Source organism: Vanellus vanellus, assembly GCF_965231255.1.
Source record: "Vanellus vanellus genome assembly, chromosome: 9".
Classification (NCBI taxonomy): domain Eukaryota; kingdom Metazoa; phylum Chordata; class Aves; order Charadriiformes; family Charadriidae; genus Vanellus; species Vanellus vanellus.
The window spans coordinates 18,019,433-18,043,911 of record NC_138914.1 but is presented as its reverse complement, the minus strand read 5'-3'; the positions used below and the strand labels follow the sequence as shown (position 1 = coordinate 18,043,911).

Below are 24,479 nucleotides of genomic sequence, written 5' to 3'. Positions count from 1 at the left end.
GCTACAATAGCCAGTCACGGCGATTTAAGCTGACATCTTTTATTGTGCGCTTGGCCCGGCTGCCAGCACATGCCCAGACAGTTACTGCAGCTCAGCTGGCAGCATTAACTGCGTAACAAGGAATAATTCAATTGCTTTGGAGCACATGCCCCTGCTCTAAGATACAGCAGCTTAAAAACATTTGCTTTGCTTCTAAAGAAAAGTGACCTCTGTGCCGCGCACTTGAATTGTTCTGTATAAATACACTGGTGGCCTTGAATGATGAGGAATGACTTTCAGGCATAAAGGGGCATTTCATTCCTGTTACCAGGGCTCCTGCTTGCTTACATGGTTTGGAAGCGAGAACCAATAGCCCATTTACCCTCTTGACAGCCAGGTCCTACTGCTTATGTTTCCATATGTGACCTGAGGTTGACTTTGCAGCTCACTTTATTCAGAAGCTAAGGTGTGAGAAGCAGTGTGAATCTTCCTTTGGCCCTGTCACCCACCACTTGCTTAGGGACAAAGCTAAAGACTGTTCTGTACATCCAGGGAAACTAAATAAATATGAATCTAACTGCCTCTAGGAAAAGTGCAAGCAAGTAAACATTACTGATGCTGAGACCCAGAGCTTCCCATCCTGGACTCTGGTGCATCTTTACTGAAGGACATTTTATAGGATATTCCAGTTAAGCTTGACAGTTTATTTATGATGTGACTCTACCCAAGGGCAGCACACAGACACGTCAACATGACAAAAAGAAAAATACAGCAGCCATGTAAAATGTATTTACAGACGAATCCATCTGTTTTAATCAGCTGAGCTTTCAAACAGACTGTTTTCCCTTGATCTCAGTAGCAATACTCTGGAATTCACTAGCACTATAAAAATAACAAATAATTAGTTAATAATGGGAGTAGAGTCCAGGGCCTGAACAAAAATCGCACTTTGGGTTTCCATGTACAGATTCAGTTCTTGCTGTCAACAGCCAGCATTCTTTGTGTGCCAGTTCTGTTCACCGGCTCTAGCACCACCTGGGTTCACAGGCAGCTGAGGATGGGGAACTTTGATTATAAAGATGGTAGAGTCATGCTCTTTGGCCTGGATTCGTCCTCCTAACCTATAGTTACCCAACTGAAGCCTCTGAATCAGCAGAGTAGCTGTCCTGAGTTTCTCTTTACACTTGGTAGAGAAGAAGAGGCAGCTCCAGAGAGCAGATAACCCACCTGCGACCTGAACTGAATGCTAGCAAGGCCTCTTTGCTTTTCACTGAGGACAGAGAGGTTGAAGGGAAGCTTGGCACTTTATAGTTAGATAACATGAAGTGCAGATCCTAATGCCCAAAGAATTGTTTCATGGTGTCAGTCTGGCTGAGGTGTATGTTTCAGTGCTCATCAACAAGCGAGGCACAGGTATCCTTGGGCATATGAACCAGGGTAAGATTCTGGCTCTGTTGCCTTATATGGTGGAAGCTTTGCCATTGATTTCAGCAAAAGTAGAATAGGCCAAGCCCTGCTTTCTTCCCACCTTTCAGGACAGATGGGATCCTTTCTTCACTCATCCGGCGGGGAGCTGCGGCCTCTGACACCAGCAAGAAATGGTACATGTTTGATGGGCCAGTTGATGCTTTGTGGATTGAGAACATGAACACGGTGCTAGATGACAATAAGAAGCTGTGTCTCAGCTCAGGGGAAATCATTAAGCTGACAGAGGTAACTCATCCCTCCTGTTTTTGCTGCCTGTTGCCTGTTATCCTTCCTCCCTCTCGGAACAGACTTGTCTTTTACTTTCTACTTTATGTCTGTCATGGACTTGTATGGAAATTGTTGTCTCAGTAGCAGCCCTGTGTTGGCCAGACCTCTGCTGTGTTGCACAAACACAACAAAAAGAGGGCTCCTGCAACAAAGGGAAAGATTTCAGCTTCACCAAATTATGCTGAAAGACATATCAGAAGTCATCAAGCTCTTATCCTTCTTTCTCTCCTTGTGCACTTTCCAGAGCATGACCATGATGTTTGAAGTCCAGGATCTGGCTGTTGCTTCCCCTGCCACAGTCTCCCGCTGTGGCATGGTTTACCTGGAACCCAGCATCTTGGGGCTGGAGCCTTTCATCGAGTGCTGGCTGCAAAAACTCCCAGGCATCATGCAGCCCTTCTCACAGCAGCTAGCATCTCTCTTCAGGAGATTCCTCAAGGTGAGTTACCATGCTGTTCCAGCCCTTCCATGGCTTGGAGCTTGTCAGCTCAGGTATCAACCAGCCCAGCCTTGTCAAGGCCTGGATTTAAATGCCATTGTGGGAACACTTCAGACTACAAAGCTGTATACAGCTCTGTGAATTTCCTGGGTTTAATAGAGGTTATTCACTCATCCCTACAAAGGTTTCTTAGTCTTATTGGTCATTATAGTTTGTTTTATTTCCTTTTAAAATTATCTTCTGGATAAAATCATCCATTGCTTACAGTGGAGTTACTCCAGGGAGAAAGTTGTAAGAACAAGTCTTATTATTTCTGCTCTTCTCCTGAACCGCTATTTTAATGAATAACCCAGAGCTGCAAAGAAAAGGTCTGAAGGGAGCGAACTATTTAACAGCAGTGATGGCACAAGATGTACATCACTGTTGCACAGAACCAAAAGGCAGGCCCAGAGGTTTCTTGTGGCTGAGACTGAAGCAAGCGGTTTGACTGACTTTTCTCCAGTCAAAACAATGGTACTCGGAATGCAGTGGGCAGCATTCTCAGTCATACCCTCCCTGCTACATGTAGCCTGCAGGGACACAAGGAGAAACCAGAACCCTAGAATGTAAAAGCAAAGTCAAGTGTGTTGGATGGTGACACTGAGCGTTTCCTGCCTCTCCTTACAGGAGGCCATTGGTTTTGTCCGGAGGTTTGTGAAAGAGATAATTGCCTCAACGGATAGTAATCTCACAAGGAGCCTGCTCATGCTCTTGGAATGTTTGTTTCAGCCTTTCATTCCCACCGAGGTAGGATTTTGCTGCTATCACTCAAGTGTGTCTGTAACTCTTAAGGGCACTAAGTCATGCAGAGGGTGAGTCACCGGAGTACAAAGTGTCAGTGCAGAAAGGTCATGCTGTAGCTCATCTACGTGGCAGAAGGCAGTACAACATCCTGCAAAGCACAGGTAAACCTGGAAGGATTATGGTTTGCCCACTGAAAGAGCAAAAGATAAACTCCATGCCTACCAGGCTGCAGGGAAGAGGTTCACTTTTATTTATAGCAGAGGGAATTGGAGAATGAGTGGAAAGCAGAGATCAGAGCTAGGCAGCGATGAACTTCAGATTGCACGTCCTTTGAGAATCAGTATTGAAGAAGGCTGGACAATTTTCAAATTAAAAACCAAAGACTAAATTCTTCTCCCAGCGCCTGTTGAGTGACATTAGTTCAGCAAGGGGAGTCTCTCAAGTACACCAGTGAAACAACAAGTTTTAATCCCCAGAATACATTAATAAGGCCTGTGAAAAACTAGCTAGAAAAAGCTACGTAGAAGCTGAATAGAATTATGAACAGATTAAGAAGAGTCTGGATTTTGCGCACCTTAACCACGCCTGAGAATTTTACTTCTGCTTTTCTCTGGTTCCCAGGGAATTAGGATGATTCCCCAGGAGAAGGCAGCTCGTATCGGAGAGCTGATTGAACCCTGGTTTATATTTGCCTTGATCTGGAGCGTGGGTGCTACTGGAGATTCCCAAGGTCACATGGCCTTCAGCTTGTGGCTGAGGGAGAAGATGGCAAAGGAAAAGGTGAGTAAAGGAAAAGCAGATCCTCTCTCATTATAGAAAAACAAGTAATGAGGAATAGGGGTCTGAGCTTCTTGAAAGTCTGAAGGCTTTGGATGGGCTTCCTCTTGGGATCTGATATACCACACTTGCCTCAAACTTCAAGGGACGCCTGGACCTGGAAAATCTGGGAGAGACACCTGACCCGCCTCACCTGGGCAGCATCCCATTAGTAAAGTCTTCCTTGCAGTAGTGCAGATCCTCCTGCCAATTCAGCTGAGTGGCAGCCTGGTTTACCCCAGCTTTATTCCCACAGATCCAGTTACTTTTCCCGGAAGAAGGGCTGGTTTATGACTATAAACTGCACGATGCTGGGCTTAGCAGTGCTGAAGATGATCTGGATGAGGAGGTCATTAGGGAGGTAAAATATTTCACTTTCAACTCCAAGCTGGGAAATCTGGGGGGAGGGACCAGGAAGCAACACAGTTCTGCTGAATTTGGTAAGATTTTCTCATCAAGGGCACAAAAGAAAGATCTGTAGGAACCAAGTGAGAATGTTTAAGGTGTAATGAAGCTTTTCATTAAAGGAAGAAGGCAGTTTCTTGCCCTCAGGGTTGTGAAGCAGATCTTTTGAATCTGAGCCAAGGACTGGTCAAATCAGACCTGAGTGCCTCTGCCAATGCTCAGGAAAGTGAGAGGGTTCTACAAGTGTGACTGCTGGAGGAGGACAGGGAGAAGCTTAGATGGAAAAGTCTGTGTCTGTTAGAAAACAGTGTACAACAGCATAAGAACTGTGTGCAGCAGAGTCTGGAGGGAGGAGCAAGGCAGACAACTATGCCATGTTTTTCACAGGAGACAGTAGGGCATAGAAGGCCCATCTGACTGACAGTCACTAGCCCCTAGGCTGAAAGAAAACAAGAAAAAAAATAAAAGAGGAAAAATGCTTCACCTTCCTGAAATCAGAGCACAGTAGAGAGTCCTACAAGAGTATCAGATGCTTAGCAGAAGCTGTCAGTGTCATTTCTTTGGGAAGGCCACATGGGGTGGTCAGGAATGCTCATTTTCTCAGTATTCACCAGCACATCCCTGATAAAACCTCTGTCTCGTTTGGATAGTGGCCTCTGGGAGGTTAGTCTGTGACCTGATTCTAGCACAAGTCATTCATGGCTTGTACAAGTATAAAACCTCCATGTGCCTCTGAGTGCAGCACAGGCAATGGCACCAAACATGAAGACAGGATCCCAGCTAAGCCCTCTTTGGCCCTCTGCCATGAGGGCACTTACAGGGTAGGTCAGTTTAGGACAGAATTCCTGTTCTTGCAAATACCACAAGTGCTGCATCACCCTTTGATCCCAGTTTTCAGAACAGAGGGCAAATATGTTGCTGCTGGGGCAATGATCTGTAACTCTTGGGCTATCTCCCTCCTGAAGGAAATGAGTCAGGCACTGGCAGCATTGCCATACAGACAGGTATAGGTGGCAAGAGTAGAGAGAGGGGCTGGAAACCTGAATTCCTGGTCAGAATCTGAGCTGCTATACAAGGAGCTGTGACAGGGAAAACACAGCAGAAATAGTTTTCCTGTTCCTGTAGGGCATAAATGTAACACCCCCCCTCTAAATGCACCCATACCTTTCAGGTGTGCTGGGAGAAGTGGCTGGACTCTACAGCAAAGTTCACCATGGTTCCGGATACCAACTTCTGTGACATTATTGTGCCCACGATGAACACAGTCCGAATGGCCCATCTGCTGGAGCTGTTGCTCACCAACCGTAAGCCAGTATGTGCCCAGCCTTGTCTGATTTTTTTTTTTGATTGAACCTTGTTCTCATCAACAGGAGCGCCTTGTCCTCTCACAGTGCAGTCAGAACCTAACAGCAACCTGATACTTTAAGATTATTTCCCACTGTCATGGATTCGTACTTCTCTGCTCAACAAGAGTTCTCCATTCAGGAGCCAAAGGAATATCAACACTCAGTTGTTCAATCAAAATGCAGCAATTGCTAGATAGCCCATCAGCATCCCTCTTTATCTGTTTCCTACGGTTCCATTTCATACTTCTCTGGTGGGATTCTTTCCACACCAAGAGATCTGTTGGACAGCTATCCTTACTGAAGAAGCAAGTCTTCTGTCCTCTCCTAGCCTTTGAATGCCTAAGCGAGCAGTAACCTGCATTTCCTCCAGCAAATGTCAGAGAGTTGGGAAACACAGACTGTATGCCTACAGTTGTGCTGCATTGCTGATTGTGTTTCTAGGTTCTCTGCATTGGTCCCACTGGCACCGGGAAGACTCTCACAATTACGGACAAGCTTTTGAAGAACTTGCCTCTTAGATACGTCACCCACTTCCTGATGTTTTCAGCACGCACCTCTGCTAACCAAACCCAGGATCTTATTGACAGCAAACTGGATAAGAGGCAAGCTTCATTTCTGTGTTTGCAAAGGCAATATCCCTGAGCTCAGTGTTTCTATCAGCTTGGCCTTTTAGTTTCATCCCAAGACCTGAAGAGGCCCCAAGCACATACAGCTGTGGCTAGCAAATAAGACACACAGTAAATCTGAGCTGGGATTGTGAGAGCCAGCAATAACTTGATACAACAGCAAGAAGGTGAGAAGGATTAGGGAAGGTCTGTAAAAGTTGCTCAAATTCTAGTTATTCCACGTTTCACGACACAGGTGTTTGCAAATCCTGGTGTGGGATCTTAATAGAAACTGATGAGGGGAGAAAATGCAGCTGCTGACCCCTAATCCCACTCCCCACAGTTAACGGCTTCCTTTTTGCCTCCCTGGTCAGCCACTGGTTTGAAGTTTCCAACAAATTCATTGCTTTTATTTGCACCCATTTATTCATTGACATTTTGCATAAGTAGACAAAATTTCACTCGTGTCTGGAAGAAGCCAGTGCATCAAACATTGCTTCAGGTCTTTTCCATGCAAAGGCCCATATAAAGAGGTATATGGAGTGTTAGTGTAAGGATAGCTGAAACTGCTGACCCAGGAAACCTCTGGAGAAAAAACTGGTTTTGGATCAAGTTAGGAGTACCTTTGCAGTAGGAGTTGTCCTGTGTCCTTATACGGCTTTTGTCCTTACAGGCGGAAGGGTGTGTTTGGGCCTCCGGTTGGGCGGTACTTCATATTTTTTATTGATGATTTGAACATGCCCATGCTGGAGAAATATGGTGCTCAGCCACCCATCGAGCTGCTGCGGCAGTGGATGGACCACCATGGCTGGTACGACAGGAAGCAGATCGGTATGACCCAGGTCCTTTGCCCAGTGCTCTTGGCAAAATTTGGCCTGTTGATAGATATGCATACCTGCTGTGGAGAGTTGTGGTGAGGGTTTTTAGCTACAACTTATCTTTCATTCCTGATTTTTTCACTCCTCAAGGTACTTTTAAGAAGCTGGTAGATATTAATTTTGTCTGTGCCATGGGACCTCCTGGAGGAGGAAGGAATGCTGTCACTCCACGCCTCACCCGCCATTTCAACTACCTTTCCTTCACAGAGATGGAGGAGAGCAGCAAGAAGACTGTCTTCTCCACCATCCTTGGCAGCTGGATGGGTAAGTTCTGCAGATAACTGCCACCTTCTCCTCATGTTGCCAGTCAACTCAGTGATAATGGAGGTAGAAAGGGGAGGAATATTGGATCAAAGCGCTGGAAGCTGTAACTTGCATTAGTTGCTTGAAGATGCTTTTGGGAAAGTGTTGTTTAAATCTTAGCAAACAGAGAGCTCGTACACTGTTTAGTCTTAGAGCCAAACTCTGCTGGTGTAAATCAGCAAACTTCAACTTTGGCTCTCAGTTTCTTAAGGTAAAGGCCTGGGCCTTTCAAAGGGGATTTTGTTTGTGGTAGATGGTGCAGTTATCCTTCACCTCAGCAAATAAAGTTGTAACTCAGGTTTTCTGTCTTTTTCTAGCTGGACTCCTTGGAGAAAGAAGTTACAGAGATCCAGTGCGTAAGTAAGAGCCAAGACAGATGAAAGAGACTCTGAACAGAACAAACTGATGGGCACAGCATGGCATAGCTTACCTGTGCTTTCAGCAGACAGACACTTGTACAGACAACAGCCTTCTGTGGAAGCAGAGCCTTCTGTTACTCTCCATCTGCTGCAGCCTGTGGACAGCTGAGCAGGGAGGATCTAAGCATGGTGCTACAGCCACCCAGAAAAAAAGGGTTCATTTGGAGTTAAATGAGTCCTCTTCTATTTGACAGGGTGGGAATTTAGGATCATCTTTGCAAATGTGCCCTCATCTGCAAATCTGCCAGTAGGAAGGAGTGAGAATAGTGGGCTATGAGAAAAGCAAAGCAGAGCTTTCTTCTGAGTGCTTGCAATATTCCCAAGCATCACTACCTGACTATAAGCTCAGGGGCACACAAGCAGCTAGCTGTGATTTAAAAAGAAATGAAAGAATTTTGGAAATAACGCAAAAAAAGTGCAAAATGCTAGGGTGTCACAGGGCTCTACTTCCCCAGGAGCATTTGTAATGAACTTGATTGGGACTAAAAAAAAAATGCTCTAAAACTGGCAGCTGTGTTTAAATCTTGGCAGACTATTGCATAAGAAATTATTCCTCGGTGGCTTTGCATTTGCTGAGCTCAATGAATTGCAAGGCAGTTTAGCTAAGAGGGCACTCACACCTTCTAGCTTAAAAGTAGCTGAGACTCCACTGAGGGAGTAAAAGGAGGGAGAAGGAAAACCTGTCTGCAAGTATGTCAGATAGGCACCAATTACCTATCTGGCAGTGTCTTCTCTCTCCCTGCGGTCCGTGAACTCTTACCACCACAGAATTGTTGCAATGCATTCTTCCATCCTCAAATCTGATTCCCTTTGGTTGGGAAACTCACTGGCAAACTGTCCACTGCAGTGAGCAGGTGCTTGGTCAGGTCCCCACACAGTTTCTGCATAAGAAAATGGAAGAAAAGTGTGTTCCTGGACAGTCCTATGTTGTGGTTTAGCCCCAGCTGATAGCAAAGAACCACACAGTCTTTCACTCACTCCCCCCTGAGTGGTGTGATGGGGAAAATCGGAAGAAAGAGGCAAAATTCATGGGTTGAGATAAAGGCAGTTTAACATGAGCACGGCCAACCTTGCTGTGTCCTGTCCCAGCTCCTTGTGAAAATTAACCCTATCCCTGCCGGAACCAGGACATCCTAGCAACACCTCTGCCATTCAGTGCCACCTATCTGCATTGCTAGGACCTTCTCTACCCAGAGTTGCCACCTCAGCATCCTTCTCCGCCTTCCTCTGTCTCTGCAGCAGGAGCACTTGCAGTTAAAGACTTGAACGAGCCCTTGGTTGATGCCACTATCTGCATGTATTTGACCATCACATCCCAGCTGCTGCCCACACCAGCGAAGTCACATTACACCTTCAACCTGAGAGACCTCTCCAAGGTGTTCCAGGGCATGCTCATGGCTGAGCCCAGCAAGATCGAGGTGAGTTCTCCCGTCAGCACAGCCATGCCACCCAGAGGAAGACCAGAAATGTTCCAGTTAAGGTCTCACTGTCAAGCCTGCAAACAGGCCTCAATTTCTTACTGAAGCTGGTTTTTGCTACTGTTCAATGAAGGTGGTGACCTTCCCTTTGGCTATATTGCCTAGTACCAGTAATAAACAGACCTCCCCTGCTACCCCAGCCCTTCCTTGGCGTGGAAGCAGGTGAGTGGCCACAGGGAGTCAGTACAACACAGCCCGGCCATTCAGGGGTGGATGGAGCCATAGGGGACCAGGCAGGGGCAGAAGTGTTGTCCTGTTACCAGCTTGGAACAATGGACGCTTCTGCCCCTTCAGCTCTCCTGAGGACTTTGCTCTGGCATCAGCCTAGCCAGGAGAGACTGACTCATCACAGGATGTACTTGGGACCCTGCTTCTGTGCTACACCTGAATAAAAGGATCTTTCCAAAAAAACACAAGAACTTCTGAAAACAGTAAAAATTAAATCAAACTGGGGCAAAGATAAGGACAAACAATGTAAAATTTAAATCTCTCAAAGAAAGCCTGACATACAGACAAATAAAGGGGGGATCAGCTGAAGCTGTAATGAGCTCCCTGCAAAGCAGCTGTTTTGACAAGAGTTGTTTTTTGAGAGGAGAAGGGAATGTAGCTTCCTCCGCCCAGTTCTTTCTCCACTCCAGCTGCCTTCTAGCAGGAGTGGAGCTGGCCACATGCTGGGCAGGAACCAGCTTTCCTGACAGTGAGGCTCTTAATACTTCTCTGCTTCTCTCATGGGTGTATTTTTCTGGGATTTCCTCCCAGAACAAACTGCACCTGCTGAGATTGTGGTACCATGAGAGCTGCCGGGTCTTCTGTGATCGCCTAGTCAGCAAGGAGGACCAGACCTGGTTTGACAACCTTATGAAGAGTATGATGGAGGAGTTAGGCACCACTTTTGAGGAGGTCATCCCTTCCCAGCCAGTTCTGTTTGGGGACTTCATGGAGCCAGGTGCCAATATCAAACTGTATGAAGCAATCGACAGCCAGGAAAAGGTAAGGACCCTGGGAATCATGATGATGTGAACTATGTTCCCATCTTCCAAGTTTTCTGCAAACAAAAGAAAACAGTTAATAGTAACCATGGGGCTGCTTGAATTGAAGGTGTCTGAAATCCTCCCAGGGCTCTCGTGAAATCCTACCCTAGATATGGATAGTGGCTGCATTTGATACGATGGGAAGTTGAGGTGGAACAAGTTGTCTCTGCATTGCCATGCTGGGGGCAGCCTGCTATGCCAGTTCTCCCAAGTGCACTTGGGACTGGAAAATGAAGTTAGCTGGAAAGAAATGGCACATTACTCACAAACAATACTACTTTTGCCATTAAAGACTTCACAATTGACCTTTACAAGTAATTAATGTTACTGCCAGATTCTCTGTTGGAGAAGATACTGCAAGTACTTTGGTAGTGATAATTAAGCAAAGGCAATGAGCAGTGCTTTTTGCACTCATTATCAGAAACAGATGATTATCCTGTCGTCTCTCCTCTTGTTATAGCTGTGTGGTGAGGATTGGTAATTAACTGAGATTTCCAATCTCTTTTGCAAAGTAGGTAGGCCTGTCCCCCACTGAGGTGAGCACAGCTGAGACCGCCAGACTTACCATGCTGCTGCACAGTCCACTGATGCGCACAGGACTTTGGCATCTAGGCAGGGATCTCAGCACTGTATGAATTCCAGCTGATGTTGCTTGCCCAGGTTCACAGTGAGATTGCTGAGGGGGTAGGACCAAATCCCAGCTGTTTTCATGCTTCATTGTCTGCTCTGGCCTGAGGATGCTGTTGAAGAGCGCTCTGGAAAGCTGCTCCTGCAGCTCCTGTGCGATGGCTGGACCAGGAGAGGAGTGCACTTCTCTCCTTATCTACAGCCACCAGGGTTTTCTTCCAGCACCTGCCCTTTCCAGCCAGGGTCCTAACCACGGGATGCAGCAGCAGGCAGTGGTCAGCTATAGTGAGGAAGCTCTCCTCCCAGAGGGAGGCCCTGGAACAGTATGGGTCAGGCAACCCTAACCTATTTTATTTTGAACTGCCGTTTCTCCAGGGAAACAGCACCATTGGGAACAGCAGACCTTAGTCACTTGCCTGAGTTACTTTAAGGTCACCATTCAGCGGCTGCTGCTGCCACCATCATGAGCTAAATTCAGCCCAGTCCAATGGCAGTTCCTATAGGAGCATCGAGCAAAGAGAACCATCACCACTGGTAGTCACAATTGACTGTTTCTGCCCACAGCTGAAGGTTGTGATTGAGGATTACCTGGAGGAGTACAATCAAATCAACACCCCAGAGTTGAAGCTTGTGCTTTTCATGGATGCGATACAGCACATCTGCCGAATCAGCCGGATCCTGCGGCAGGCTCCAGGGAACGCTCTTCTCCTGGGTGTTGGGGGAAGTGGGAGACAGTCTCTCACCAGACTGGCATCTCACATGTAAGTGATGCACTCCTATGCACATAATGTGGAGCAGCTCCATTGGGGCTGCCTCCAGAGAATCTTTCCCTGCCCTTCCCGCTACTGGTTACACATTTTTCTTGTTGCTGACTTCAGATTTAACACTCAAGAGCTAGGGCTCAGTTAACATGCACATCTAGACTAGAAAAATTGGACTCTGTTGCCTGCTAATAGCTTGGGTTAGTGCTGCGGGCATGCAGCGAATGAGCTAATGCAGCATGGTCTGTGTCAGCTCACTGGCCTGTGCAGCACTCATTGTGGCAGGGGGAGAGAAAGAGGCTTTTTCTTGGGAGCTGGGCAGCTGCGAAGCAAAGACAGGAGCTTCTAGTGATCAAGTGACACTGGCAACCTGGCAAGTAGGACTGGTGAGTCTCAGGAGTCAAGAGGTCTCAAGGGGAAACTTGAAGAGCCAGGGAACTAGGGTGAGGAAGAAAATTCTTCCAGCTCTGAATACAGGGTATGATCCTAGAGAAATGCATCCATGGTTCGCAGGTGCACCAACCTCTGAGGGCAGCATCACAAAAAAATTCACATTGAGTTGTTCCCTCTGCACTCGGAGGTACTGGGCCCAAGAAGCAATGTGACTCTATTAGCTTATGGAGTTGTACTTCTGGTTTTTAGCTAGCTCAGGTATCTCTGCTTTGTGTAAAATATGCTCTTGAGTTGGTGACTGAACATGCCCAAGGACAGGTGTGTGCTCAGGACTCATTGCAAGAAAACAACTCGCTTCAGTTCTCTCCCCCTGAGCCCACAACACATACTCATGATTGACAAAAGTGGAGATTTTAATTCAATGTAACTCCACAGGCTTCTCTTTCTTTTAGGGCTGATTATGAGTGTTTCCAGATCGAACTGTCCAAAAATTATGGCATGACTGAATGGCGAGATGATGTGAGGAAGATCATGATGAAGGCAGGCCTTCAAAGTCTACCCAAGACATTCCTATTCGTAGACACACAGGTACAGGAGTATTAGCATGGTGGACTCCATCTCAAACAGAGTCAGAAACACATCTCTCACTCAATAAATCCCCCTAAAGAGGACTGAGGAGCTCGATACAAACCAGGCACAATTTTTATTTATTAAGTAGTCCACCTTCATCATCTTATAACAAAGTCCCAGGAAATCTAAAGGTGGTGCATTTGTTGCTAGAGGGACTGTAAAGCTGTGTGTAAGTGGGCTGATTGTTCTGTTGATCAAGGAAGCCCCTTTCAGCTCCATCCAAGGGTTTGGTGGGATCCAAGATTTTAGACTAAGCTGAAGCTAAGCACTATGTTGACCACCGATACTAAAAGTAGTAAGTAACACCATTCTCTTTCTTTTCAAATATACCGGTAGATTTAGGGCCTTATGCCTGCTGGTTCCACAGGATAATGGTGGCTTGTTACTGTAAACTGTAACTTGCTAAAGACTAGGCCAACTTTTGGAATTCGTGGTTATGTTCCCTACAGACTTTTGTACTGCCTTCATTATCATAGGAACTAAGTCCCTTCTGGCAGTGCCCTAAGCAGTGAGATGAGTGTCTGTCAAATGCTGCTTGTTCTTACATCCTTTTCCCTGCAGTGAGAAGCATATGTGGGAGAAGATGGGTATGGGAGGGTGCATTTAGTCAGGTAGATGGATGCTGTGTATTTCTGATTTAGCAAAGGTGGAGAGGTGAGTGTAGCTCTGGAGGGAGATCATCCCACAGACTGTGACACATCCCTACAATTACTCTGTCTCCCACATAGATAAGCTTTACCCTAATAGTGAAGTGTTCTGTGCTGGAGGAATGCAGACCCAGAGCAACCTGGGGTCTGGGATCTGGTTGTAGAGTCACTGCAAGGCAGAGAGCAAAGCCCTGAGCTCAATTTGTCTGTAAGGAGACAGCGAATGGGCAGAAGGAGGCTTGTTCTCAAATACACACCCCCACCCCTGAAGTGGCTGAACATGGCTTTTCAATTGGAAATGCTGAACAAGGGTCAGAGTATGCTTTAGGGAAGCGGAGTGATCACAAAAATTATTTCTTATAGCAGAAGCTGAAGGCTATATTTATCCAGAAGTGATCTCCATGGCATGTGGAGACATGACTGTCTTATGACTTAGGAAAATGCCTCCTTTTTTTATTTTTTTTTTTTTCCCTGTCATCTACTTAGATTAAAGATGAATCCTTCCTTGAGGATATCAACAACCTGCTCAACTCAGGTGATGTTCCCAACATTTACAACCCTGATGATCAAGAACAGATCATGACAGCTATGAAGCCCGTTGTTCGAGATCTAGGGCAGCAGCCCACCAAGGCCAATTTGATGGCTGCATACGTAGGACGGGTTCGCAGCAATATCCACATGGTCCTGTGCATGAGGTACAGTTCAGGGGTAGGACTCCATGCTGTCAGTGTTAGCTATTCCCTCCTTGTCCTTTGCCTTGCATCACTTTGTCATGGGACATTTGTTTCCAAGCCCCTGACTTTGGAGGAGGAGTAAGGTTTGCATACCACCTTCCCGTAGGACTGGATACTCTTTTTTACACTTTGCTGATTTCAAGATGAAGTTTGAAAAGTTATATAATATGATTATGTCTGATCCAGGTTAAATACAAACTTCATCTTCCTTCATGCAGCATTGAGCTGTTTGTTATGAAAATATCTTGCTTGAAGTTGGGGTTCAGTTGCACTATGTTTACTCATGAATCTCGTGCGTAGTCCATGAGCAGCTTGCTTAATTGCAGGAGGGCTGCCAGAAGGTACAGGGCATTCTCAGGGCAAGTACAAGCACTCACTTGCTTGAAATAGACTTCAGATCACATTTATTTCTTACCCCTTAAGTGTTCTCCCTAGGGAGGGACCCAGAAAACATCACCCCTCTACCATCTTAATACTTGCAGAATATACCCAGAACTTCCCAAGGAGTGAGCTATGACATGCGCCTTAGGACACGCAGCTCACTGTGTGAACTTTCATTCCCTATTTTCCTCCTTCCTTCTTCCTTAGGTATATTCCCTTCCTTCTTACTCTGTAAGAGTCCAGGGTGGTTCTAGGGAAGTAAGAAAGCTATTTTATCTGTTTGTCTGTAGCTAGTTGTAACATCCCTTTTCTGCATCTTTTCCTCAGCCCTATTGGAGAAGTCTTCCGTGCACGCTTGAGACAGTTCCCCTCTCTTGTGAACTGCTGTACCATTGACTGGTTTAACGAGTGGCCTGCTGAAGCCCTGCAGTGCGTTGCCTCCTCCTTCTTGAATGAGATCCCACATCTTGGTGCCAGTACTGAAGATGTCGATGGGATGGTAGGTGCCACACTTCACACAGAAAACACAGCTCCTGTATATTCAATGTGCCGTGCCTCTAGATACACATAGACAATGGATGCAGGACACCTGCAGAAAGGTCCTACCCTGTAGCAGAAATCTTTCATGGCAGGGTCGTTCAAATACAGAACTGATTAGCTTTTGTATGCCTTGAAATGGCTTTGTCTATTTGTCACCCTCTCTCTGTATGGTATTGAAGCCCACATGCATCTATAAGCTCTGTCGTGACAGTATGCTTAGGCTCTTTGTAAGCCCCTTGTGCTCTCTGTGGGCATCACATAGGCTTGCCCACCACATGTTCACTACTGAGTAAGATTCTTTCTTTCCTTTCTCCTTGTAGATTCAAGTGTGTGTAAAAATCCATCAGAGTGTGGCAAAGAAGTGCCAAGTGTACCTGGCAGAGCTCGCCAGGCACAATTATGTCACTCCCAAGAGCTATCTCGAGTTCCTCAGCATCTTCAGTTCCCTGATTGGAAAGAAGAAACAGGAATTGAAGACAGCCAAGAAAAGGATGAAAAGTGGCCTGGACAAGGTTTGTTCTTCACACGCAGGAGAGCTTTGAGCCCCCCTTACCTGCTCTGAGCAGTGTATTTATAGCTGCAGAGATGCCCTACACATCTCCTGTGTACCAGGAGAAAACCAGAACCATGCCTTCTGCCAGGGCCAGTCTTTCTGAAGGTCTGAGCCTGTAACAGCTCTAAAAGAAGAGTGGTCCCCCATCTTTGGGGACCACAGACCTTTCTGTAGCTCATAATCTCTCAGGATGTTCCTTATTGGGCTTTCAGTGAAAAAGTTAATAACAGCAACATTGTTCTGCTGACTGATTGCCACGAGCTTATGAAGTAATGCCCATGATGTGCAGGCACCATGAGGCACTACTGTTTATAAGCACACCATAGTGCCAGATTGTTGCTTAAGCAGGGACCAGGGCAGGACCCGCTTTGTACAGCTTTGACACTGGGCAGGGAGCACCCACCAGGGCAGCACAGCCCTTTCCTGGGGCTTTCAGTGGCTGCTGCCTCACTCCCCTCTGCTCCACAGCTCCTGCAAACAGCAGAGGATGTAGCGAGGATGCAGGAAGAGCTGGAGTCCGCCCGCCCTCTCCTGGCACAGGCAGCCAAGGACACAGTGACAACCATGGAGCAACTGCAGGTACTGTTGCTGAGCAGCCCTGCACTTTCCAAGTCTGGCTGCTCCGGCTGGACACAAGGATTTGTGTGGAGATTGTATGGAATCCCGCTTTATCTGACAGTAAAAAGGCCTCAGCCGGTTATTTGTGCAACACTGCCAGCAAGAATGGCCTTCTGCTTGGGTCCCTGCTCTGGTGTTGGTGGGGGCCAGACATAACCTACCAGCCAGTTCCTAGCTGACGCAATGCCCCCATCTGAAACCACAATCCAGGGGTCACTCAGCCATGCTACCAGCTCCCTTTCCTCACTGTTCTAGACCCTTGCAAGCACCGACTAGCAACACTACTAACACAATCCTCAGGTGGCCTGAGCAGTTCTAAGCCCAGACTGTTGTTGGTGAAAGGGATCATTCCCCCACATCCCATCCCCAGGGAGATGATCCAGCTGCAGCCTGCCCCTGCTAGCCCAGACCTCAAGGATCATCGCACAGAATCACTCATGTCACTGCAGAAGAGGGAACTGTCCTGTGTTGGCTACCTTCCCTCTGCTTTGTGTTCCTCCCTGCCTGTCTCCTACTATGGGATGACCAGAATGAGACAGAGGGAAGAGAGACGCTAACATCATACAGCTCTGCATGCAAAGGGGAAGGGTCTGCAATCTCCCATGTTCCCACAAAGCAGATAAAGATTTGGCTATATTACACATTCCCTTTCCCCTCCTGTGGGTAGGCAGAAGTAATAGCTTTAGAAACAAAACCCCCAGCATATCTTCTTATTCCTCTGTCTCCCTACACATTTGTATCCCTGTGCATCCTATCCCTGTGCCAATAGGAAAAATGGGTAGAACAGCTAACTCCTGCAGGACTAACACCATTCCAGGCACAGCCAGAGCTGAAGCTTGTGTATGATCTTTACAGGGTGACAAAAACCTCCTGCCAGTATGATGTGGGAAGGGGATCCCCTCCAGCAGTTAAGCCCCAGCACGTCACTGCTGGAATAAAACAAACAACCTGCCAGGACATCTGTGACCCTTACCTAGCAGTGCTGTGCCAACCCAAAGGGGTGCTCTGGCTCCAGCATGCTTCTGAGGCTGTCTCTGGTGGTGCAGGTGGACACAGCTGTGGCTGAAGAGACACGAAGTGCTGTGCAGGCTGAGGAGATGAAGGCCAAAGTGAAAGCTCAGGCAGCCCAAGCCATTGCAGATGATGCTCAGAAGGACTTGGCAGAAGCCCTCCCAGCCCTGGACGCTGCTCTTGCCAGCCTGAGGAACCTCAACAAAAGTGATGTTACAGAGGTAACTGGGTTGAGGGAAAGGGTGGCAGAGCTGGGTCTGGTCCTGGACAGCCTCTTACTTTGCAGCAATTGCCATTCTATTGGCTTGCAGCATCCCAGCCTTTTCCAGCATCTCTATCCATCCCCCTGGGCTCACAGTCTGGGCAGCTGCCCATGCAAGTTCTCAGCTTCACTCTTTCAAAAGCAAAGAGTTTTGAAGGGCAGAGAGGCAGCAACGGGCTCCTGGGTGTTCCTGCATGTTGTTTCCAACTTGTGCCAGAGAGGGTGTTGGGAAGGGCTCACCCCACGGGGCCTGTCCTTGGGGGTAGATGGCAGGCAGTACTACAGTGCAACCCCAAGTAGTGACTGTACAGCACAGGGACAGATGTAGCAGCACACTGTCTGAACCAGCAGGCTCTTTTGAAAGGGGACCCATCATAGGCAGAGAAGAGGAAGAGACAGTGGCTGGTGGGCTGACTTCAAGGAATATTGGCTTGAAAAGGATAGTCAGAGAAAGGGGGGTGATTCTGAGCCTGGCAAGTGTCACAGCCCCTACCCAAGAGAGCAAACTCAGCAAGTACAAGATTTCATGGCACAGGGTGTAGCAGCTGTGGAGGGGACAGGCTTATTGCTGTGCAATTGTCAATAACAGACCTTTTTATTCCCCATGAAACATACAAAACTCTTTTTCCCCAGAAAGTGGGGAAAGACATAGTGTCAGTCCACTTGCCCCCAGCACCCATCCTCTTGTAGAGCTGACATGAAGAGTCTCCTGTCTGTATGAGGCTTCCAGTGCCAACTCACAACATGCATCAGTTTCTTACATATCATCCAACTCACCCACCAGCTTCAGGAAAATCTTCATTTAACAAATAAGCTCCCTGCTTCTTTAAGCCCAGCTGCTGGTCCATGACCTAAGCAACTTGTCACTGGAGCCAGGACCACCGAAGTTGTCTCCCAGTCCAGGATTAATGACCCAGCCCAACCAAAAGAGGACATGGCAGGGAGAGAGCATTCCTTTGCATAGGGCAGCTCCATCAGTGGTCCCTTGGAGCAAGCTGACACCTGCTTCTCCAGCTCTTCCACCACCTCTCTCAGACAATCCTCATTGCAGTAAAAATAATACATAAAGGTTGCGCTCTGTCTACAGGATAGGGCTCTCCAGAGAACTATGCTTGACCTTCAAGTCATTCAGGAGGTCTGTCAGCATTTGGTAGAGGTCATCTTGCATGGTGATAAGTTGCTGCGTCAGCTCAATGATCTCCTGAGGGACAGAACCCAAACACATGTGAATGTACAGAAAGAGGGGGATTTCCTTCCTCAGTCCATCAGAAACAAACTACACACCTGGCACTGGCCTCCAAACACATCCAGTCCAAGGAACAGAGGTAACTTACTGGGCCACCTTGGCTAAGGCACCCCAATCTCTATACTTAACAGCACATGTGAAACATAGTGAGAATCCCCTTTGTCCCTCAGCCAGCCACTGCCTGACTAGATAGCTTTTGGGACAAGGCAAGGATCAGGCCAACCTCCTCTCCCTCTGTGGGCTGAGAAGCAGTAAGTTCTCCCCCTGCACCCAGGGAGGATGGCACAGAGGGCTCTGACTCTCAGCCCTGTGTCCCCCAGCAAGGCCTGGTGGAGCAGGATTGCTTTCTTACTGGAGAGACCTGCAGCTGGTTGGAGCTGTTGTACAGCAGCTGGTAGAGCACCCTTGTGGAAGACTCCAGGGCAGGTAGCTAGGACATAGGAGCTGTCAGCCGTGCTTCCAGCACCCTCTGGTCCTGAATCAGCTGGGAGCACTGGGCTGCTATGGCCTCATAGATGCAGAAGAGCTGCTCCTCCTGATCTTGCCCCACCAGCATGTCCCAGAGCCTGCAAGAGGGGACAGCCAGACAGAGGTGTGAGCAGTGTACCAGCACTGGGGAAGAACAGGGGGACATTGTGCGCTGTGGGACTGGGATGCAAGCAGCTGTGGGGCAGCAACAAGAGGACAGACACTCCTGGTGAGCAGCCCATGCCCTGGAGGTATGGGAAGAGCACCATAAAGGACCAGTCAGGGACTCCTTGCTGGCAGATACCAGCACCAGCTACTCCAGAGCTGTGCAGAGAGGACTAAGCAGCCCCTGTTAGTGCAGGACACCCAACTGGAGAAAGCTCTTGCTCCAGGCAGCTTGTGCTTCATTCTGGCCCAGCTCTCCTCCATGGCTCAAGACTTGCCTTTATACTCTCCACCTTCATATCTTAGGAAAATCTCTGTTCTCCGTACTTGTTCCCTTCTCCAAGCCCATGCTTTGCTGCACCAGCCCTAGCCAGCCAGGAAGAAGCAGATGCTTCTGGGGAATTGATCACCACCACGGAGTCAGGGGGGGCTCTGCACTGGCAGAGCACCGCTAGACTGCCTGGTAGCTTGGGTCTGCTGCACACCTCTCCCATTCCCATGCCACCTCCTCCACATCTATTTTGTTTACACATGCGTACACACACAGAGGCCCTTCCCGTACAGCAGAGAGGTCTTTGGGGTCTATCCATGTGTGTGGACAACCCTTCTGGGAGGAGCTGGCATCTTTGAAGTAGTCCTGCTGCTCCTGCAGCCTGGTCTGGGCTTCCCTCATGGCAGTTTCCATCTCCTTCATCCAAGCAGCCTTCTGGTCCAGCTCCTTTCTCTCCCATTTCAGATGGAGCTCCAGTAAATCCAGGCGGCTGTGCTGGTTTGCCAGCCAAGCAGCTGCCTCCTCCTGCCTCTCAGCAACATACTGCAGATGGGCAGCTTCCAGGCTGAACTCCCTCTGCAGGATGGGCAGGTGAGACAGACAGGCCTCTGTCTTCAGCAGGGCTGGCAGCTCGCAGGTCAGGGTATGTGTGATATCACAACGCAGGGCATGAAGCTGCTTCTGAAGCATGGCAGCCTGACACCAAAGCTCCTCCTCAACTACATGCTGTGCAGGGGGAAGAAAAGACAGGCTGGTGTCAGGACACACCACTAGCACTGCCTGGCTCTGCCACCCCTTCCTGACATGTCAGCTATGCTCCAATATTCAACAGGAGGGATTACCCACAGCGCAGGCAGACCCTGCCACAAAGGGTGGTGGAGGAAAGGGAGCACTGGCCCTACTTGGTTCTCCTCGAGAGCTTCCAAAGTCCTCTGGGTCCACTCCAGCACAGCACTGTTGCCTTCCACTTTTGCTGACATGACTATAACCTCCCTGTGGGCACAGATACATGCTTTCTCCATTTGGCTCACCTCCTTCCAGTAGCTGTCTTGGTCCCCCAGAAGCTCATCTCCCTCAGTCCCAAGGCTTTTTGGCACCGTTGTTTGCTTGGCATCCATTCTCTCTGTGGATTCCTGGCTGCCATCTCTCTCATCCTCATCCCCTATGCTTAACACCTCTCCCATTCCTCCCCTCTGCTAGCAGCTCTGCCCTCGAGCCTTGGACCAGTATTCCCTGACTTGCTGGTGCCACCTCACATGTTGTCTTTGCACAGTCTTGATAAGGACATTCTCTTCTTCATTCCAGTATTTCCCAGTCTGAATCCACCTGTGTCCCAGTCTCCAACCTTTTGTTCAGCCTGTTCTGTCCCTGAGTACCTAGAGCCTGGAATCTCCCTGGTAGGACCTGCTGGATGAACCTCTCAAACAGATTGGTAGCCTGTTGTTCTAGCTCTATGTAAGGGTAGAGATCCATCTCACACAGCAGTGCTGGTGGCCAGCCTTTCCCCATGTCCCCATGCCACTCTGCCAGCTGCTTTGCAGCCTTGGTGATCTGGCTCAGGACAACGCTGGTTTGGAAGATCTCCACTTCCAGATCCATCTGAACCTTCCTCAAATTCTGCTTCACTGCTTTCTCCTCCTCCTCCAAATACCTCAGCTGCTGCTGCAGGTTGGCTGTCAAAACCTGCAGCTTGCTGTGCTGCCAGAGCTGAAGGTCGCAATAGTCCTGAAGCTCCTGCTGCAGGGCCTCCAGAGAGGGACCCTCATCATCTGGTATCATGCTTGGGAGCTGTGAGACATGGTGGCACATCTGCAACGCCTGCTTGAGTGCATCACCTTCCAGGATGGGCTTGCCTGCAGCCAGCAGAGCATCGTAGGCCTCCAGCTCAGCGGTGGTCAGCACATTCTCCTCCCTCACTGTGCTGCAGAACCCCTCGAGGAACTGCTTTGTCTGAGGGCAGTCAAAGAGCCAGTCAAAGTCCCCCTCACAGAGAGTATCTGCATGGGGGTAGACCAGCCTCAGCATCGCTACAAACTCTGCCGCACTGCTGACTGTGTCCAGTGGGAAGGCCTGGGATTGTCTCTGGCTGAACATGGCAAGGGTGTTCAGTGCTAGAAGGGAAGAAGATGACCAGAAGTCATCCTTAAGGGTCCTGACACCCACAGCCATCTCAAGGGTGCTGCAGTAGTGCTCCTAGCTGCCTGCTTGAGGAGAGACTCAAGCAGTCCCTCTGCAAGCGCTACAGACCAGTTTATGGGCTGCAGCATTGCTATGGTGGGGTACAAGACAAATGAGAGCCCACAGAGCAAGGGAGAAAGCCTGCCCATACCCCATTTCTGTATGGCTTCTCCAGGGCCATACAGATCTACCTCCTATGCCAAGACATCTTCAGTCTGTAAGATACACCTATCAGAGCATCAAGGCAGGCTTTTTCAGCCTACCAATAGTTTGCCCTTTCTGATAACCAGCTTTCCTTTCAGATACCTCTGCCCTTCTTGCCTGTGCATTGCATCCTCTAAATGTCCTACCTCTGGTCCCGTCTCCCCTGGACCAGCTGAGGGATGAGCACCCCCTCTCACTGAGAACCAGGCCAACCCACTGTCTCCATTTGGGTTTTGAAGGTACGAGCAATGCAGCGGCCTCCCCTTGGTGTGAAGATGGTGATTGAAGCTGTCTGCATTATGAAAGGAGTCAAGCCCAAAAGAGTGGCAGGAGAAAAGCTAGGCTCCAAGGTGGATGACTACTGGGAGCCAGGCAGGGGCCTTCTCCAGGACCCAGGGAAGTTCCTGGACAGCTTATTTAAGTATGATAAGGTAAGCGGTGGCAGAGGGAGGCTGTGATCAGGGATCAGGTATTGCCTCACAGAGTTCCTTCTCACAGTGATGAAGCTTAAAGCTTTTTGTGGGCAATACCCTTCAGCAAGCACAAAGGATGAGGACATATTTGGCCAGGAAGTCCTCATGTCAGCTGGCAGCACTTCATTGCCTTGGGCAATGGGACCCAAACGCACAGGTTTTCCCCTTCTGTCCCTCTGCTCTTTCCGTGTGGAGGAGCTAGATGGAAGTGGTATGGGAAAGGATTTACCCAATCCCACAGCCATGCCTCCCAGGCCTCAACATGCAGCAATTTGATTCCTTTTGCTCCATTGCGATGCCTTAACCACCCTGCCAGGTCCTGGTGCAGGCTGCAGCCACTGGGGGAAGCCCTTTGAGACCCTCCTCAGTCAGACCTCTAGCACCCTCATCACCAATCTATATTCTCTCCCACCATTCCCTGCAGGACAATATTGCAGACACTGTGATCAAGGCCATCCAACCCTACATTGACAATGAGGAGTTTCAGCCAGCTGCCATCGCCAAGGTTTCCAAAGCTTGCACCTCCATCTGCCAGTGGGTGCGTGCCATGCACAAGTACCACTTTGTGGCCAAGGTCGTGGAGCCCAAGCGGGTAAGAGACAGTGTGACCGAGTTGCTCTAGCTGTTAGAGAACATAGTACTAGCAGCCCCCTTCAGTAATGGATGCTGAAAATCACCATGTTCTGCAAGTGAGGACATAATGTTCAGACCAAGCCTTAGCAGAGCCAAAGCCCACAAACCCGCTAGCATAATAAAGTAGAAGAAATCAGCCTGGAATATGCTGGGACAGGAGTGATAACCTTGTTCTTAGTACTGTGTTCCTGGCTCAGCAGAAACCATACTTACAGAAACATTCCCACATCTCACTAGTGTTTCAGCCTTAATCCTCTCCAAGCCTAGCTATTTCTTTATTATTATTTTGGGGTAAGCAGAGGAACCTTTCTTCCTCTTCACCACTGGGCCACATCCTGAGCTTGGGTAAGCTGGCACAGGCTCCTGGCTTTTTGGAGGTATGCAGAAATGCCCTCCTCGCCTCTACCTTTATGGGCTTGCAGAACATCCCCTTGGACTTAGGCAGGTCAACCTTTGTCATACAGGGAAGGACCTCAGTATCACCTAGTGCTTTTATGGAAAACCAACTCTTGCTCCAAGGTCTCTTGGGGGCAGAACCTGGCCATGTGCTCAACATACCCACCATTTCCTTGTGCATCTCCCCAGCGAGCCTGGCGGGAGGCAGAAGAGGACCTGCGTGCCACTCAGCAGGTCCTTGAGGAAGCTAAGGAACACCTAAGGGAGGTTGAAGGTAGCATTGCCATGCTGCAAGACAAGTACAAGGTGTGCATAGCCAAGAAGGAAGAGTTGGAGATGAAGTGTGAGCAGTGTCAGCAGAGACTGGGCCGTGCCGATACGGTAAGGGACAGAGCTGGGTTCTGCCTGCTTACACAAGACAACCTGATTTCAGGTCAAGGAGCATAGCGATGAAAACCTCTGTGTGCCTGCAATTCATGACAACACTAGGTTGAAGCTGCCTGACCAGATTTCAGCAGCACAACAGGACTGGGGAAGCTAAGTTAGCCAGGCACTGGTGTGGAAAGCTGCTGTCCTCCTGTGCACAGCTTCTTCAGCCAGCAGTGACTCTCCGGGACAGCTGAGAGCAGCCCAGTAATCCCGGGATTAAGTGCTCAAAGCTGGGGACAGAATTCAGGATATGGCAGAGGCCACCCTGCAACCTCTGGTCCCCAAAGCCACCTGCAGCATTACCCAGAGAGCAGCAGGTTCAGGACATGAAGTTGGACCACACAGCAGCTCTCGTGTGCAACTTATCCCCACAGCTCATAAGCAGCTTGGCTGATGAGAAGATGCGCTGGCAGGACACTGTAGAGAACCTGGATTGCAAGATCAACAACATCACTGGGGACGTGCTGGTTGCAGCTGGCTTTGTGGCCTACCTGGGCCCTTTTACAGTAAGTGTGCAATGCTCCCTATGAGGGGCTCTGTTGGTTCCTCTGCTCTCCTCACCCCTTGCTGTTGCTGGCCAGATCCACTGGGAGAAAGGCTCCCTCCTGGATCTCTCCATTTT

The 24,479-nt window shown here is 48.7% G+C and overlaps 1 protein-coding gene and 1 pseudogene across 2 annotated transcripts in view; one reads left to right on the top strand and one right to left on the bottom strand.

The window, feature by feature from the left end:
• The window catches only part of DNAH1 (dynein axonemal heavy chain 1), a gene marked incomplete at its 5' end in the record, with an annotated part of 71,422 nt that overhangs the window by 36,198 nt on the left and 10,745 nt on the right, over positions 1–24,479 (top strand). The window contains 23 exons of the mRNA XM_082487929.1: positions 1,515–1,692; positions 1,979–2,173; positions 2,840–2,959; positions 3,578–3,736; positions 4,029–4,133; positions 5,349–5,489; positions 5,965–6,125; positions 6,802–6,959; positions 7,097–7,270; positions 7,627–7,665; positions 8,968–9,146; positions 9,966–10,196; positions 11,429–11,625; positions 12,471–12,606; positions 13,782–13,990; positions 14,738–14,909; positions 15,271–15,462; positions 15,972–16,082; positions 17,168–17,353; positions 22,166–22,357; positions 22,824–22,991; positions 23,618–23,809; positions 24,232–24,363. Coding sequence (XP_082344055.1) covers positions 1,515–1,692; positions 1,979–2,173; positions 2,840–2,959; positions 3,578–3,736; positions 4,029–4,133; positions 5,349–5,489; positions 5,965–6,125; positions 6,802–6,959; positions 7,097–7,270; positions 7,627–7,665; positions 8,968–9,146; positions 9,966–10,196; positions 11,429–11,625; positions 12,471–12,606; positions 13,782–13,990; positions 14,738–14,909; positions 15,271–15,462; positions 15,972–16,082; positions 17,168–17,353; positions 22,166–22,357; positions 22,824–22,991; positions 23,618–23,809; positions 24,232–24,363 — 3,727 coding nt within the window. The remainder of the gene's footprint in view (positions 1–1,514; positions 1,693–1,978; positions 2,174–2,839; positions 2,960–3,577; positions 3,737–4,028; positions 4,134–5,348; positions 5,490–5,964; positions 6,126–6,801; positions 6,960–7,096; positions 7,271–7,626; positions 7,666–8,967; positions 9,147–9,965; positions 10,197–11,428; positions 11,626–12,470; positions 12,607–13,781; positions 13,991–14,737; positions 14,910–15,270; positions 15,463–15,971; positions 16,083–17,167; positions 17,354–22,165; positions 22,358–22,823; positions 22,992–23,617; positions 23,810–24,231; positions 24,364–24,479) is intronic.
• Positions 18,193–21,713, bottom strand: LOC309675569 (HAUS augmin-like complex subunit 3; annotated as a pseudogene). Its single transcript has 5 exons — positions 20,921–21,713; positions 20,447–20,818; positions 19,759–20,270; positions 18,993–19,206; positions 18,193–18,595 (listed from the first exon to the last, which is right to left on the bottom strand). The product of its transcript is annotated as an HAUS augmin-like complex subunit 3 (transcript).